General features: G+C 39.5%; 1 protein-coding gene across 1 annotated transcript; it reads right to left on the minus strand.

Annotated features, from left to right (window-relative positions):
- Positions 1-5749: 5749 nt before the first annotated feature.
- On the minus strand, positions 5750-6829 carry LOC115931266 (olfactory receptor 1E2). The gene has a single exon (XM_031003464.3). It carries the CDS (start codon positions 6692-6694, stop codon positions 5750-5752), a length of 945 nt encoding a protein of 314 aa, XP_030859324.3. The 5' UTR covers positions 6695-6829.
- Between the last annotated feature and the right edge of the window lie 5964 nt (positions 6830-12793).

The following is a 12793-nucleotide window of genomic DNA, read 5'->3' on the forward strand; positions in this document are numbered from 1 at the left end:
TGCCTCAGAGAAAGCCATTGCTGTTGCCTTGGGCAGTGCAGGGTTATTCTCCTCAATCTCCATACATGCAGTCAGCAAACATACGAAAAAACTCAACATCACTAATCATTAGAGAAATGCAAATCAAAACCACAATAAGATACCATCTCATGCCAGTCACAATGGCGATTATTAAAAAGTCAAGAAACAATGATGCTGGTGAAGCTGCAGAGAAATAGGAACACTTTTACACTGTTGGTGGGAATGTAATTAGTTCAATCATTGTAGAAGACAGTGTAGCAATTCCTCAAAGACCTAGAACCAGAAATACCATTTGCCCCAGTAATCTCACTACTGGGTATATACCCAAAATAATATAAATCATTATGTTATAAAGGTACATGCACATATATGTCCACTGCAACACTATTCACAATAGCAAAGACATGGAATCAACCCAAAAGCCCATCAATAATATACTGGATTAAAAAAAATATGGTACATATACACCATGGAATACTATGCAGCCATAAAAAGGAATGAGATCTTTATTTAATTTATGGTTTTTTTTTTGAGACGGTGTCTCACTCTGTCACCCAGGCTGGAGTGCAATGGCACGATTTAAGCTCACTGCAACCTCCACCTCCTGGGTTCAAGTTATTCTCCTGCCTCAGCCTCCATAGTAGCTGGGATTACAGGCACCTGCCATCACGCCTGGCTAAGTTTTGTAGTTTTGTAGAGATGGCGTTTCAACATGTTGGCCAGGCTGGTCTCGAACTCCTGACCTCAGGTGATCTGCCCGCCTTGGCCTCCCAAAGCTGAAATTACAGGCGTGAGCCACTGGTGATCATGTCCTTTGCAGGGACATGGATGAGGCCGGAAGCCATTATCCTCAGCAAACTAATGCAGGAATAGAAAACAAAACACCATATGGTCTCACTTATAAGTGAGAGCTGAACAATGTGAACACATAGACACAGAGAGGGATACAACATACTGGGGCCTGTTGGGGTGGGGGGGCAGTAGGAGGGAGAGCATTAGGAAAAATAGCTAATGCTTGCTGGGCTTAATACCTAGGTGATGGGTTGACAGGTGCAGCAAATCACCATGGCACACATTTACCTGTGTAACAAACCTGTACATCCTGCACATTTGCCCTGTAACTTAAAATAAAATAAAAATAGAAACACAACATTCCAAAACCTATAGAATACAGCAAAAGCAGTATTAAGAGGGAAATTTATGGTAACAAACTCCTACATAAGAAATATTTCCAATAAACAACCTAGCAATATACCTCAAGGACTAGAAAAGTGAGAACAAATCAAACCTGAAAGTAGTAGAAGGAAAGAAATAATAATAAAGATCAAAGCAGAAAGAAATAAAATTGAGACTAAAAATGTGAAATATTAATAAAATGAAAAGTTGATTTTTCTGAAAAGTTTAACAAAATTGGCAAACCATTAGCTAAACTAATTAAGAAGAGAGAAAACCCAAATAAATAAAATCAGAAATGAAAAAGGAGACATTACAAGTGATACCACAGAAATACAAAGGATCATTAGAAAATATTATGAACAACCATACACCAACAAATTAGAAAACCTAGAGGAAACAGATAAATTCCTGAAGACAAACAGCCTATAAAGATTGAACCAAGAAGAAAAAACAAACCTGAACAGACCAATAATGAGTAATAAGATTGAATCTGTAAGTAAACATCTGCCAACAACAACAACAACAACAAAAAAGTCCAGGATCAAATGGTTTCACTGCTGAATTGTTCAAAACTTTAGAGGAAAAAAAAACCTTAATACCATTTCTTTTCAAGCTGTTTCAAAAGACAGAAGAGGAGGAAACTCTTCCAAACACATTCTATAAGGATAGCATTACCCTGATACTAAAACAAGATGAGAAAACAAAAATAGAAAACTACAGGCCAATATCCCTGATGAACACAGATGCAAAAATTCTTCACAAAATACTAGCAAACAAAATCCAACAGCACATCGAAAAGATTATGCACTATGTTCAAGTGGATTCAAGTGGATTTATCTCTAGAATGCAAAGTTGGCTCAACATATGGAAATCAACATATGAGATACATCACATTAACAGAATGAAGGACAAAACCCATATGATCATCTCAATAGACACAGAAAAAGCATTTGATAAAATTCAACATCACTTTATGAAAAAAATTCTCAATAAATTAGGTATAGAAGAAATGTACCTAAACACAATAAAGACCAAATACGGCAAACCCACAGCTAATATCATGTTGAACGGAGAAAAGCTGAAAGCTTTTTCTCTAAGAACTGGAATAAGACAAGGATGTGTACTCTTGCCAATCTTATTAAATATGCTACTGGAAATCCTATCAAAAGCAGTTTGACAAGAGAAAAAATAGACAGCATCTAAACCAAAAAGAAGGAAGTCAAATTGTCCTTTGCAGATAACATAGTCCTATCTATAGAAAAGCCTAAGAATCCCACCAAAATGTCTTAGATTTAAATTAAGTTAAGCAAATTCAGTAAAGTTGCAGAATACAAAATCAACATACAAAAATCAGTAGCATTCCTATACACCAAAAACAAAGTAGCTGAAAATAAATCAAGAAAGCAATCCCACTGCCTAGGAAAAAATTCTAACCAATCTCTATAAGGAAAATTATATGAAAGAAAATGAAGAGGATAAAAAAAATGGAAAAACATTCCATGTTCATGGATTGGAAGAAATAATATTGTTAAAATGACCATACTACCCAAAGCAATCTACCAATTCCATGTAATTCCTATCAAATAGAAATGACATTCTTTCATGAAATAGAAAAAAAATCCTGAAATTTATATGGAACCACGCAACACCCCAAATAGCCAAACCAATCCTGAGCAAAAAGAAAAAAACTCACTGTATCACACTACATGACTTCAAACTACACTACACAACTATAGTAATCAAAACAGCATGGTACAGGTATACTAACAGACAGATAGACCAATGGAACACAATAGAGAATCGAGAAATAAATCCATGTATTTACAGCCGATTTTCAACAAAAACACCAAGAACATACACTGGGAAAGTCAGTCTCTTCAATAAATTGTTCTGTGAAAACTGAATATCTACATGCAGAAGAATAAAACTAGGCCCCATCTCTCACCATATACAAATATTAACTCAAAATTGATTAAAGACTGAGATGTAATACCCAACACTATGCAACTACTAGAAGACAACATAGGGAAAATGTTTCAGCAACTTACTCTGGGCAAATATTTTATGGATAATACCTCAAAAGCACAGCCAACAAAAGAAAAAATAGACAAATTGGATTATATCAAACTAAAAAGCTTCTGCACAGCAAGAAAACCATCAACAGAATGAACAGAAAACCTGTAGAATGGGAGAAAATCTTTGCAAGCTATTCATTTGGTAAGGTTTTAATATCCAAAATGTACAAGGAATTCAACTCAACAGCAAATAATAATAATAATAATCTAAGTAAAAAAATGGGCAAAGGATCTGAATAAACATTTCTCAAAAAAAGACATACAAATGAACAACGTGTGTGAAAAAATGCCCAACATCACTAATTATCAGGGAAATTCAAATCAAAACCAAAATGAGACCTCATCTCACCCCAATTAATGTGAGTATTATCAGGAAAACTAAAAATAACAAATGCTGGCAAAGATGTGGAGAAGGATAATTCTTATATATTGTTGTTGGTGGGAATGTAAATTAGTACAGCCATTATGGAACATGGTATGGAAGTTCTCATAAAAGCTAAAAATAGAACTACCAATTGATCTAGCAATCCCATTACTAGGTGTGTATGCAAAACAAAGAAAATAGGTATGTCCAAGAGACATTTTCACTCCTAGCACTATTTATGTTAGCCAAGATATGGAATCAACCTAAGTGGCCAATCAACAGATGAATAATGAAAATATGGTGTATATATACACAATGGAATACTAGTCAGTCATTAAAAAGTATAAAATCTTGTCATTCATGGCAACATGGATGAGCCTGAAGGATATTTTGTTAAATAAGTCAGGCACAGAAAAATAAATACCACATATTCTCATTCCTGTGTGGAAGCTTAAAAAGTTGGCAGTATAGAAGTATAGAGTAGAATACTGGCTGCTAGAGGCTGAGAAGGGGAAGAAGTGGGGTTATAGAGGTTAGTTAATAGATAAAAAATTATAGGATAGGAGGAATAAGTTCTAGTGTTCTATAGCGCCGTAGGATGACTCTGGTAAACAATTTATTGCATTTTTCAAATAACTAGAAGAGAGAATTTTCAATGTTCTCAATACTAAGAAATGATAAATTTTGAGGTGATACAAATGCTGATTTTCCTGATTTGATCATTGTACATTGTATACATGTATCAAAATATCACACTGTACCCAACAAATATGTACAATTATTATGTGTCAATTTTTAAAACCATTTCAAAATAACTAATATAAATGAATGAGTGAACAAATGAGTGAGATTCTTAAGCAGACTTTGGTTCCCTTCCCCATGCTTGAGAAGTCCTTTTTAGGGCCTTAGGTATGACTTAGTTCTTAGATATAGATAAACTAAACTATGCTATCTAAGCAAATAGAAAGTTCATTTTAGGTTTGGGTCAGGTAAAAAGACATGCAGACATAAAAATTAAGAAAAGTTCAACCATTGTGGAAGTCAGTGTGGCGATTCCTCAGGGATCTAGAACTAGAAATACCACTTGACCCAGCCACCCCATTACTGGGTATATACCCAAAGGACTATAAATCATGCTGCTATAAAGACACATGCACACGTATGTTTATTGCAGCACTATTCACAATAGCAAAGACTTGGAACAAACCCAAATGTCCAACAATGATTGACTGGATTAAGAAAATGTGGCACATATACACCATGGAATACTATGCAGCCATAAAAAATGATGAGTTCATGTCCTTTGTAGGGACACGGATGAAACTGGAAATCATCATTCTCAGTAAACTATCGCAAGAACAAAAAAACAAACACCACATATTCTCACTCATAGGTGGGAATTGAACAATGAGAACACATGGACACAGGAAGGGGAACATCACACTCTGGGGACTGTTGTGGGGTGGGGGGAGGGGGGAGTGATAGCTTTAGGAGATATACCTAATGCTAAATGACGAGTTAATGGGTGCAGCATACCAGCATGGCACATGTATACATATGTAACTAACCTGCATATTGTGCACATGTACCCTAAAACTTAAAGTATAATAATAATAAAATAAAAAAAAGAAAGAAAACAAAGTTAGGAGACAGGCTGATGTGAACACTTGCTCAGGAAAATGAGTAAAAAAATTTATTCAAAATTTGTAATTTTGTTTAGCAAAGAAGGGGACTGAGATGTTTGGGTCTTATTATTGACATGAGAGGACAGAATATCATTTAAAGCAGACCTACAGGGTTTTTTTAAGTACACATGATAAACTGGTGGTTTAACAATGAAGATGGAAATTTTAAATATTTTAAATCTTTAATTTAAAGATTTTCTTCACCTGGGATTAGCAAAAAGGAAAATCTTCCTAGCAGGTTACTGAGAACACCTTACTTCAACTACATATCCCCCCCACACATCTGTTTTACTTACTCAGAAATTATGTAATATTACATTTAAACAAAAAGTTTCATGTGCAGAAAAAAAGAGATCTGAAATAATATTGAAATATTAATGTCCATGTATCTATTGGATAAAATTATGTAAGACTCCCAAGTATTACCGTCATAGAAGGAAGGGATTTTTCCTTTTACAAATGACCCTTTCCAGGGCTCCCTTCATGTCTCTGTTCCTCAGGCTGTAGATGAAGGGGTTCAGCATGGGGGTCACCACAGTGTACATCATAGCCATGACAGTCTCCTTTAGAGTAGAACTATTAGCTGATGGGCATAAGTAGAGACCAATAATGGTCCCATAGAACAGTGACACCACAGAGAGGTGGGAGCCACAAGTAGAGAAGGCCTTGCAGATACCCTTAGAAGAAGGGACCTTGAGGATGGAGGAGACAATTCTTGCATAGGACCCAAGGATGAGTAGGAATGGGATGACAACAATGAGCCCTCCCATGATAAATATCACCCATTCATTAACTCGAGTGTCAGAGCAGGCCAGCTTCAGCAGAGCAGACATATCACAGAAAAAGTGGGGGATCACATTGTCTGCACAAAAACACAACCTGGCCATGAGTAAAGTGTGTAACATGGCATGGAAGGTGGTCAGCACCCAGGACAGCGCCACCAGGGAGAGACAGAGCATGGGGCTCATGATGGCGGTGTAGTGCAGGGCGAAGCAGATGGCCACATAGCGGTCATAGGCCATGGCCACAAGGAGGAAGCTCTCCAGGTCTCCAAATAATAGGAAGAAGTACATTTGGGTCAGGCAGTCCGCATAGGGGATGGATGGGTCCTGGTTCTGCATGTTCTGTAACAACTTGGGAATGGTCACGGAAGAGAAGCAGAGGTCAGAGAAGGACAAGTTGCTGAGAAACAAATACATAGGCGTGTGGAGATGGGAGTCCAGTCGAATGAGGACAATGATGAGGAGGTTCCCCAGGAGGGTGGTAAGATACATGGCCAAGAACAGGGCATAGCACAGGTTTTGCTGCTCTGGTTGGATGGGCAGGCCCAGGAGCAGGAAGTCTGAGATGCTGGTTTGATTTTGTCCCATCATGCTCTGTCTCCAGTATCTTTAAGAGAATATAATAGGGTCCCTCAAAACCGTGAATAAGAATAAATATATTCCTATGATACATGGTCAACAGGTGTTCTTCAATCACTGATTTCACCCTCATTTTCCCTAACAACAATCTCTATATTCAGAGATTTCTATAATTATTTCTGTAATCAGAAATGTGCCACATCACAAAATCCACGCTACTTTTCACACTGATCCATCTCACTTTTCATAACATGTAGCAAGATTGACTCCTCCTTTCTTTCTAAAACACTCTTATGTATTAGCTTCCGTGCAATCACACTGGCTTCCTGACACATATTGGCCATTCCTTCTTAACAACTGTAAATTGTTTCTTCTCTAACAGTATCTTATATGTTGGTGTTTTCTGGGAATTTTTCCTAAATTCTGTTCTAATTCTACAGATCAAGCCCTGAAAGAGTTCACCTGTCCCCGTGACACTGATTACCATCTGAACTTCATGGGTAAACCTATCATCATTAGTACTGCATTACCAGTTGCTTCCTGATTATCTCCCCATGGATCATGACCATCCTCAGCTTAACAGATCCCAGATGAAACTCGTTATCTCACCCTGCCACTCTCCCAATCTGCTCCTCCAGTCTCTCATATCTCAGTAAAAGGAATCCAGGCTCAAGTCAGAAACCTGGGAGTTTTCTTTCATTCATTTATTTCTCTCAAGATCAACATCTAATCCTAGCAAGTTATATAGATTCTGTACTTCATTCTATTTCTAATTCACCCACTGCTTATCCCAGTTGCCACAATCTGGAACAGGCTGACATCTTTTCTTGTCTGGACTATTGGAATAGTCTCTTACTTCATCTCCCTGCTGCTATGCTCACTAGCCTTCAATCCATTCACACTGTGGCGTTCTTTTTTTTTTTTTTTTTTTTTTTGAGACGGAGTCTCGCTCTGTCACCCAGGCTGGAGTGCAGTGGCGCAATCTCAGCTCACTGCAAGCTCCTCCTGCTGGGTTCACACCATTCTCCTGCCTCAGCCTCCCGAGTAGCTGGGACTACAGGCACCCGCCATCGCGCCCGGCTAATTTTTTGTATTTTTAGTAGAGACGGGGTTTCACCGTGTTAGCCAGGATGGTCTTGATCTCCTGACGTCGTGATCCGCCCGCCTCAGCCTCCCAAAGTGCTGGGATTACAGGCATGAGCCACCGCGCCCGGCCACACACTGTGGCATTGTAAGATAAAAATCTGATCATCATTCTCCTGCTCAGAGTCCTTATGGATTCTCATTATTCTTCACATATACGCAAAATTCCTTTCAAGGACGCAAATGATATTTCATTATCTGACCCATGCCTACCTCCACAGCCTCATCTGGTCCCACAATGACTCTTGCATCAGCATTCTCCAGCATTCTCCAGCAATGCTAGACTTAGAAGTCATAATTTCTTGCCTTCAGACGTTCACACTTGCTCTTCCTTCTGTGTAACATCTTACCTCTGCCTCCTCTCTTTTTTTTTTTTTTTTTTTTTTTTTTTTTTTTTTTTTTTTTTTTTTTTTTTTTTTTTTGAGACAGAGTCTCGCTCAGCCGTCCAGGCTAGAGTGCAGTGGCACGATCTTGGCTCACTGCAAGCTCTGCCTCCCAGCTTCACGCCATTCTCTTGCCTCAGCCTCCGGAGTAGCTGGGACTCCAGGCACCCGCCACTACACCAGGCTAATTTTTTTGTATTTTTAGTAGAGACGGGGTTTCACCATGTTAGCCAGGATGGTCTCGATCTCCTAACCTCATGATCCACCTGCCTCAGCCTCCCAAAGTGCTGGGATTACAGGCGTAAACCACCACGCCTGGCCCCTCTGCCTTCTCTTACTTGGCATACCCCTGCTTCTCCTGCAGGTTTACTACATGTCACTGGCTCAGCTCAATCACCCAGACCAGGTGAGACCTGCTTCTATGTTTCCACAGCATCTTGTACTCATCCAGCAGCATTCAATGACCTTGATTGCTTGTTTATAGCTGAGTTTCCTACCAAATTGTAAACTCCATACAGATAAGGCCATGACTGCCTTCATGACTGCACCAAGGCCAGCAACTGGGATGGTGCCTGGATATGGCCAATGTTTCATTAGTATTTGTTGGCTGTCCTTCAGGCTGAGACATACACTCCTCCAACTTTATTTTTTATTTATTTTGAGACAGAGTTTCACTCTTGTTGCTCAGCATGGAGTGCAATGGCACGATCTCAGCTCACCGCAACCTCCGCCTCCCAGGTTCAAGCAATTCTCCTGCCTCAGCCTCATGAGTAGCTGGCCTCACAGGCAAACGCCACCACACCCGGCTAATTTTTGTATTTTTAGTAGAGACGGGGTTTCTCTATGTTGGTCAGGCTGGTCTTGGACTCCTGACCTCAGGTGATCCACCCGCCTCGGCCTCCCAAAGTGCTGGGGTTACAGGCGTTAGCCGCCGCGCCCGGCCCCTCCAACTTTAAAGCAGCCAACACCCATTGTAGTTAGTTTAATGACTCCTATTAAATCCTCCCAGAATAAGAATTCACTAGCCTTAACCATTTAGTGCTAGTTCTGACACTTTATTACAAAATTCTGAGATAAACTTCAGACCTATGGAAAATGTTAGACCATCCAACCACACTACTCTTTATTTTAAAAAGACAGCCCATTATGCATGTTGACACTGTCATTTTGGTTTTGGTGTTGATGTCTACATGGTTCAGTTATGTTGACATGAAGAATTGTATCTGAAAGTTTGTATAATTTGGGGAGAAAGGGAACGAGGATATCCACCCTTGAGACCTCGCTGTACTTCCTCTCCAGATATCCATACCTCAAAATGCCTCTGAGCTGAGAAAGCTGAAGGGTGTTAGGGTATATGAGAAGTTCCTTCCCTAGAGGGATGTAGCTGAGTCTAACTGTCGGGATCTTCACCCTGCTAGTGATGTTTAGTCTAGCCACGTTAACAGTTTTTCACATTTGAATATAATGTGCTAGTATTGTAGTAGGGAAATGGCATCAAGTGAAGTTTCACATGCCTGTTCTCTCAGAAGTTTGCCTGCTTGGGAAATGAGTGGGACCAATCTCTGGTGTCAAGGGTCTTATTAGAAATTCCAAACCATAGAGACATCACTTGTGAATGCTGCCACTGATCGGGAATATAAATTTCAGCTGCTCCCTCAATAATGCCTCTCATCTTCTTCACCTGGTAAATCTACAGTTCTCAGTCTGGACTGAATATAAGAATCACAAAGGTCACAGCTTCTAAAACTTTAATTTACATAAAAACCACCTGGTGGTCTTGTTAAGTGCTGATTTTGATTCAATAGGTCTGGTGTAGGGCCTAATATTCTACATTTCGAAAGTTAAAATTTCACATTTGGTGATGCCAATTCTGCTGTTCTGTGGACCACACTGAGTAGTAAGGACATATAATACATTTTAAAAATACAGATTACGGCACCATCCCCCAATAAATGTAATTAGAATCTCTGGAGGGGGCCTTAAGTAAGCTCCTTAAGTAATTCAAATATATGGCCGAGGGCTTGAAATCTCTGTATTAAATGCCTATCTCATAGAGATGTCATTATGTTGAAATGATACAATCATGAGAGAGGACATTGCATAGTATTAATGGACACTGTCACTAATAAAAAGATATTAAGTTGTGAACATTAAATCAAAATATTTCTGGAACATAGAAAAGTCTTGAAAAGCAGAGAAGTGGAGAAAAGGAAAGTTACATCTGAAAAACTATCCTATAGAACATCATACAACTGGGGAAATCAAGACCCTCAGGTTGTAGGGATACTAAGCTACCAGCTTATTCACCCTCCTGTCCAACTTACTCTGTGTCTGAGGTTAACTCCAGGGCCCGATCCAAAACCCTCCTCCCCTTTATTGGTTGCAACAGCCTTTGTAGTCATCACCTGTGTCTGTACCCACCCTTCTGACATCTCTCTTTCTACCCATCCCTGGCCCTAGGGGACTGTGCATCCCAGAGGAGCCTAGATCCTGGAGGAACTCATTAAAAACAAAGTAATTACACAGGACGTCTCTAGAACAAATTATCTTAGAGTCCTGCAACAGTGACTGATTACAGCTGCTGATCACACCTTACTACACTTTGGGGGATCGGGATATCATGAGAATGGAGAGAAGCTCAGGGATGGGTGTTTAATCATTGCCTGCTTAGGGAATGGAGAGCATGCCTGTGAGGTTGGGGCCTACATCTTGAGAAGTGAAGAAAAATGGTTGGAGAAGTCACAGAAGCAAGCAGGGACCAGACTGTAAATGTCCTAAAATATCTTAAGAGTCTAAGAGTTTAGGCTTTCTCCTGTGGACAACAACAAGCCATCAGTGGTCTTAGAATAGAGGACCACCATGGAAAGACATATGCTTTGGAAATATTTCCAGGTGGCAGAATCTCTTACTATAACCCAACTCCCTGTAAATAGGCCCTAGGAGAGAGAAAAATGGTAACCAACAAGGATCAGACTTCCATTATCCGACCATATACAGATATAAAGGACAGGAATAAGAGAAAAGATGAACTCTCCCAGATCACATTCAATTCTTCCTCAGGCAAATATGGAAAAGTAAATCCATATCTGCAGCCCTCTGAGTTACTTCTAGCTCCTTACCTCTCTAGGAAAACCTTAATAACCAGACACCATCATTATCTCAACCACTCTTCACGTGTCATATTACCTCCTACTAGCTTTTCCTTACCCTACAACTGATCACAAGACCACAACTGACATTTACAACTCCTTCTTCCACACCCACTCCATGTTCCCTTTTACATAACTTCAGCTAGATTCAACCCACGTTCCTTTTGAGTCTGAATCCTCAGTGTTATTGTTTTTCTTGGGTTGCTATAATAGTGTTCCATTAACTTTTACTAAGTGACATCCAGAAGAATCCCCTGCATATCAGATATGGTCTTCCCTTTCCTCGTTATGCAGAGAAACACAATTTTCCATTGTTAACTGGGATTGAAGTACCACAGGCAGTACAGTAACCCCTTCTTTGCCTACTGATTCGAAAACATAAAGAACCAAAATTGCCAAATGGCAGTCTCAACTTTCAGTAGAATAGAACCATGGAAGCACTTCTGGTAAAACATTAAGAATTGTATCAGACACTTCTTCCTTAAGAATTGTATCAGACACTTCTTCCTTAAGAATTGTATCAGACACTTCTTGTCCACCACTTCAAATTCTCTCAGCCATCTTCTCTTATTCCAGCCATGGTTGCAATAACCAATTCTGTGCAGACTTTGACCAGCTTCACATAGATTCGGTCTGACAGTTTTACTCAGGCCTATTCCATCTGCTTCTTGTGTCCTGCCATATGGTTCCTCTGATTCCATGGAGTAGAATATCATGGAAAACCAGCCCAATGCTCATACATACACAACGAAAAAGTGCAAGGGAGTTGTTGCCGTGTTGGTCAACCCTTAAATACAGGTATTGGGAGCTTATGCATATATGCCTTAGTCCCTCCTAGTGGTTGCCAACTCAATAAGTCATCCTAGTAACTGGTCTCTCTTCTTCCCTATTTAATACCCCCTCTATTCCTTACTTCTTCACATGAGGTAAAATTCTCAAATAAACTACTTACAAATAAGACTTTTTCTCAGTCTCCACTTTTTGGGTAACCTAGGCTATGACAGAAAGTAAGATCTGTTAATCAACAGAGCCCAAAATTGTGGGGGTAGGGAGCAAAAGTTCTGTGGGTATGTTAGTTGGTCTAATAATGAGGAAGTCAGCCCTACTACCACTCCTTGATTTCCAGACTTCTGAATCATGGCTATGAGAGAAACATGATGATACATGGGCTCCTGGTTCAAAGCACACCAACCTTTCTGGCACCCCTAATTTTTGTTACTTTGTGAACTGCTCTGTCTCTAGCATTTGCAACAATGCCTGGCACAAAGCAGATTTTCATTAAATATTTGAAGTAATTAAATGAACCACACAGACTATCAGTTCCAGAACAATGCTTAATAACAGTACTGACAGTGGGTACACTTGTCTTTTTCCTGATAGTGCAAATACCTGTAGTATTTCCCCCTTAAGCCCAATGCTGGCTTTTGAGCTAACTC

The sequence above is a fragment of the Gorilla gorilla genome, chromosome 19, assembly GCF_029281585.2.
Source record: "Gorilla gorilla gorilla isolate KB3781 chromosome 19, NHGRI_mGorGor1-v2.1_pri, whole genome shotgun sequence".
In the NCBI taxonomy this organism is placed as follows: Eukaryota; Metazoa; Chordata; class Mammalia; order Primates; family Hominidae; genus Gorilla; species Gorilla gorilla.

Coding starts and splice junctions, on each gene's coding strand:
- LOC115931266 (XM_031003464.3), bottom strand. CDS start 6,694: ATGATGGGACAAAATCAAACCAGCATCTCAGACTTCCTGCTCCTGGGC.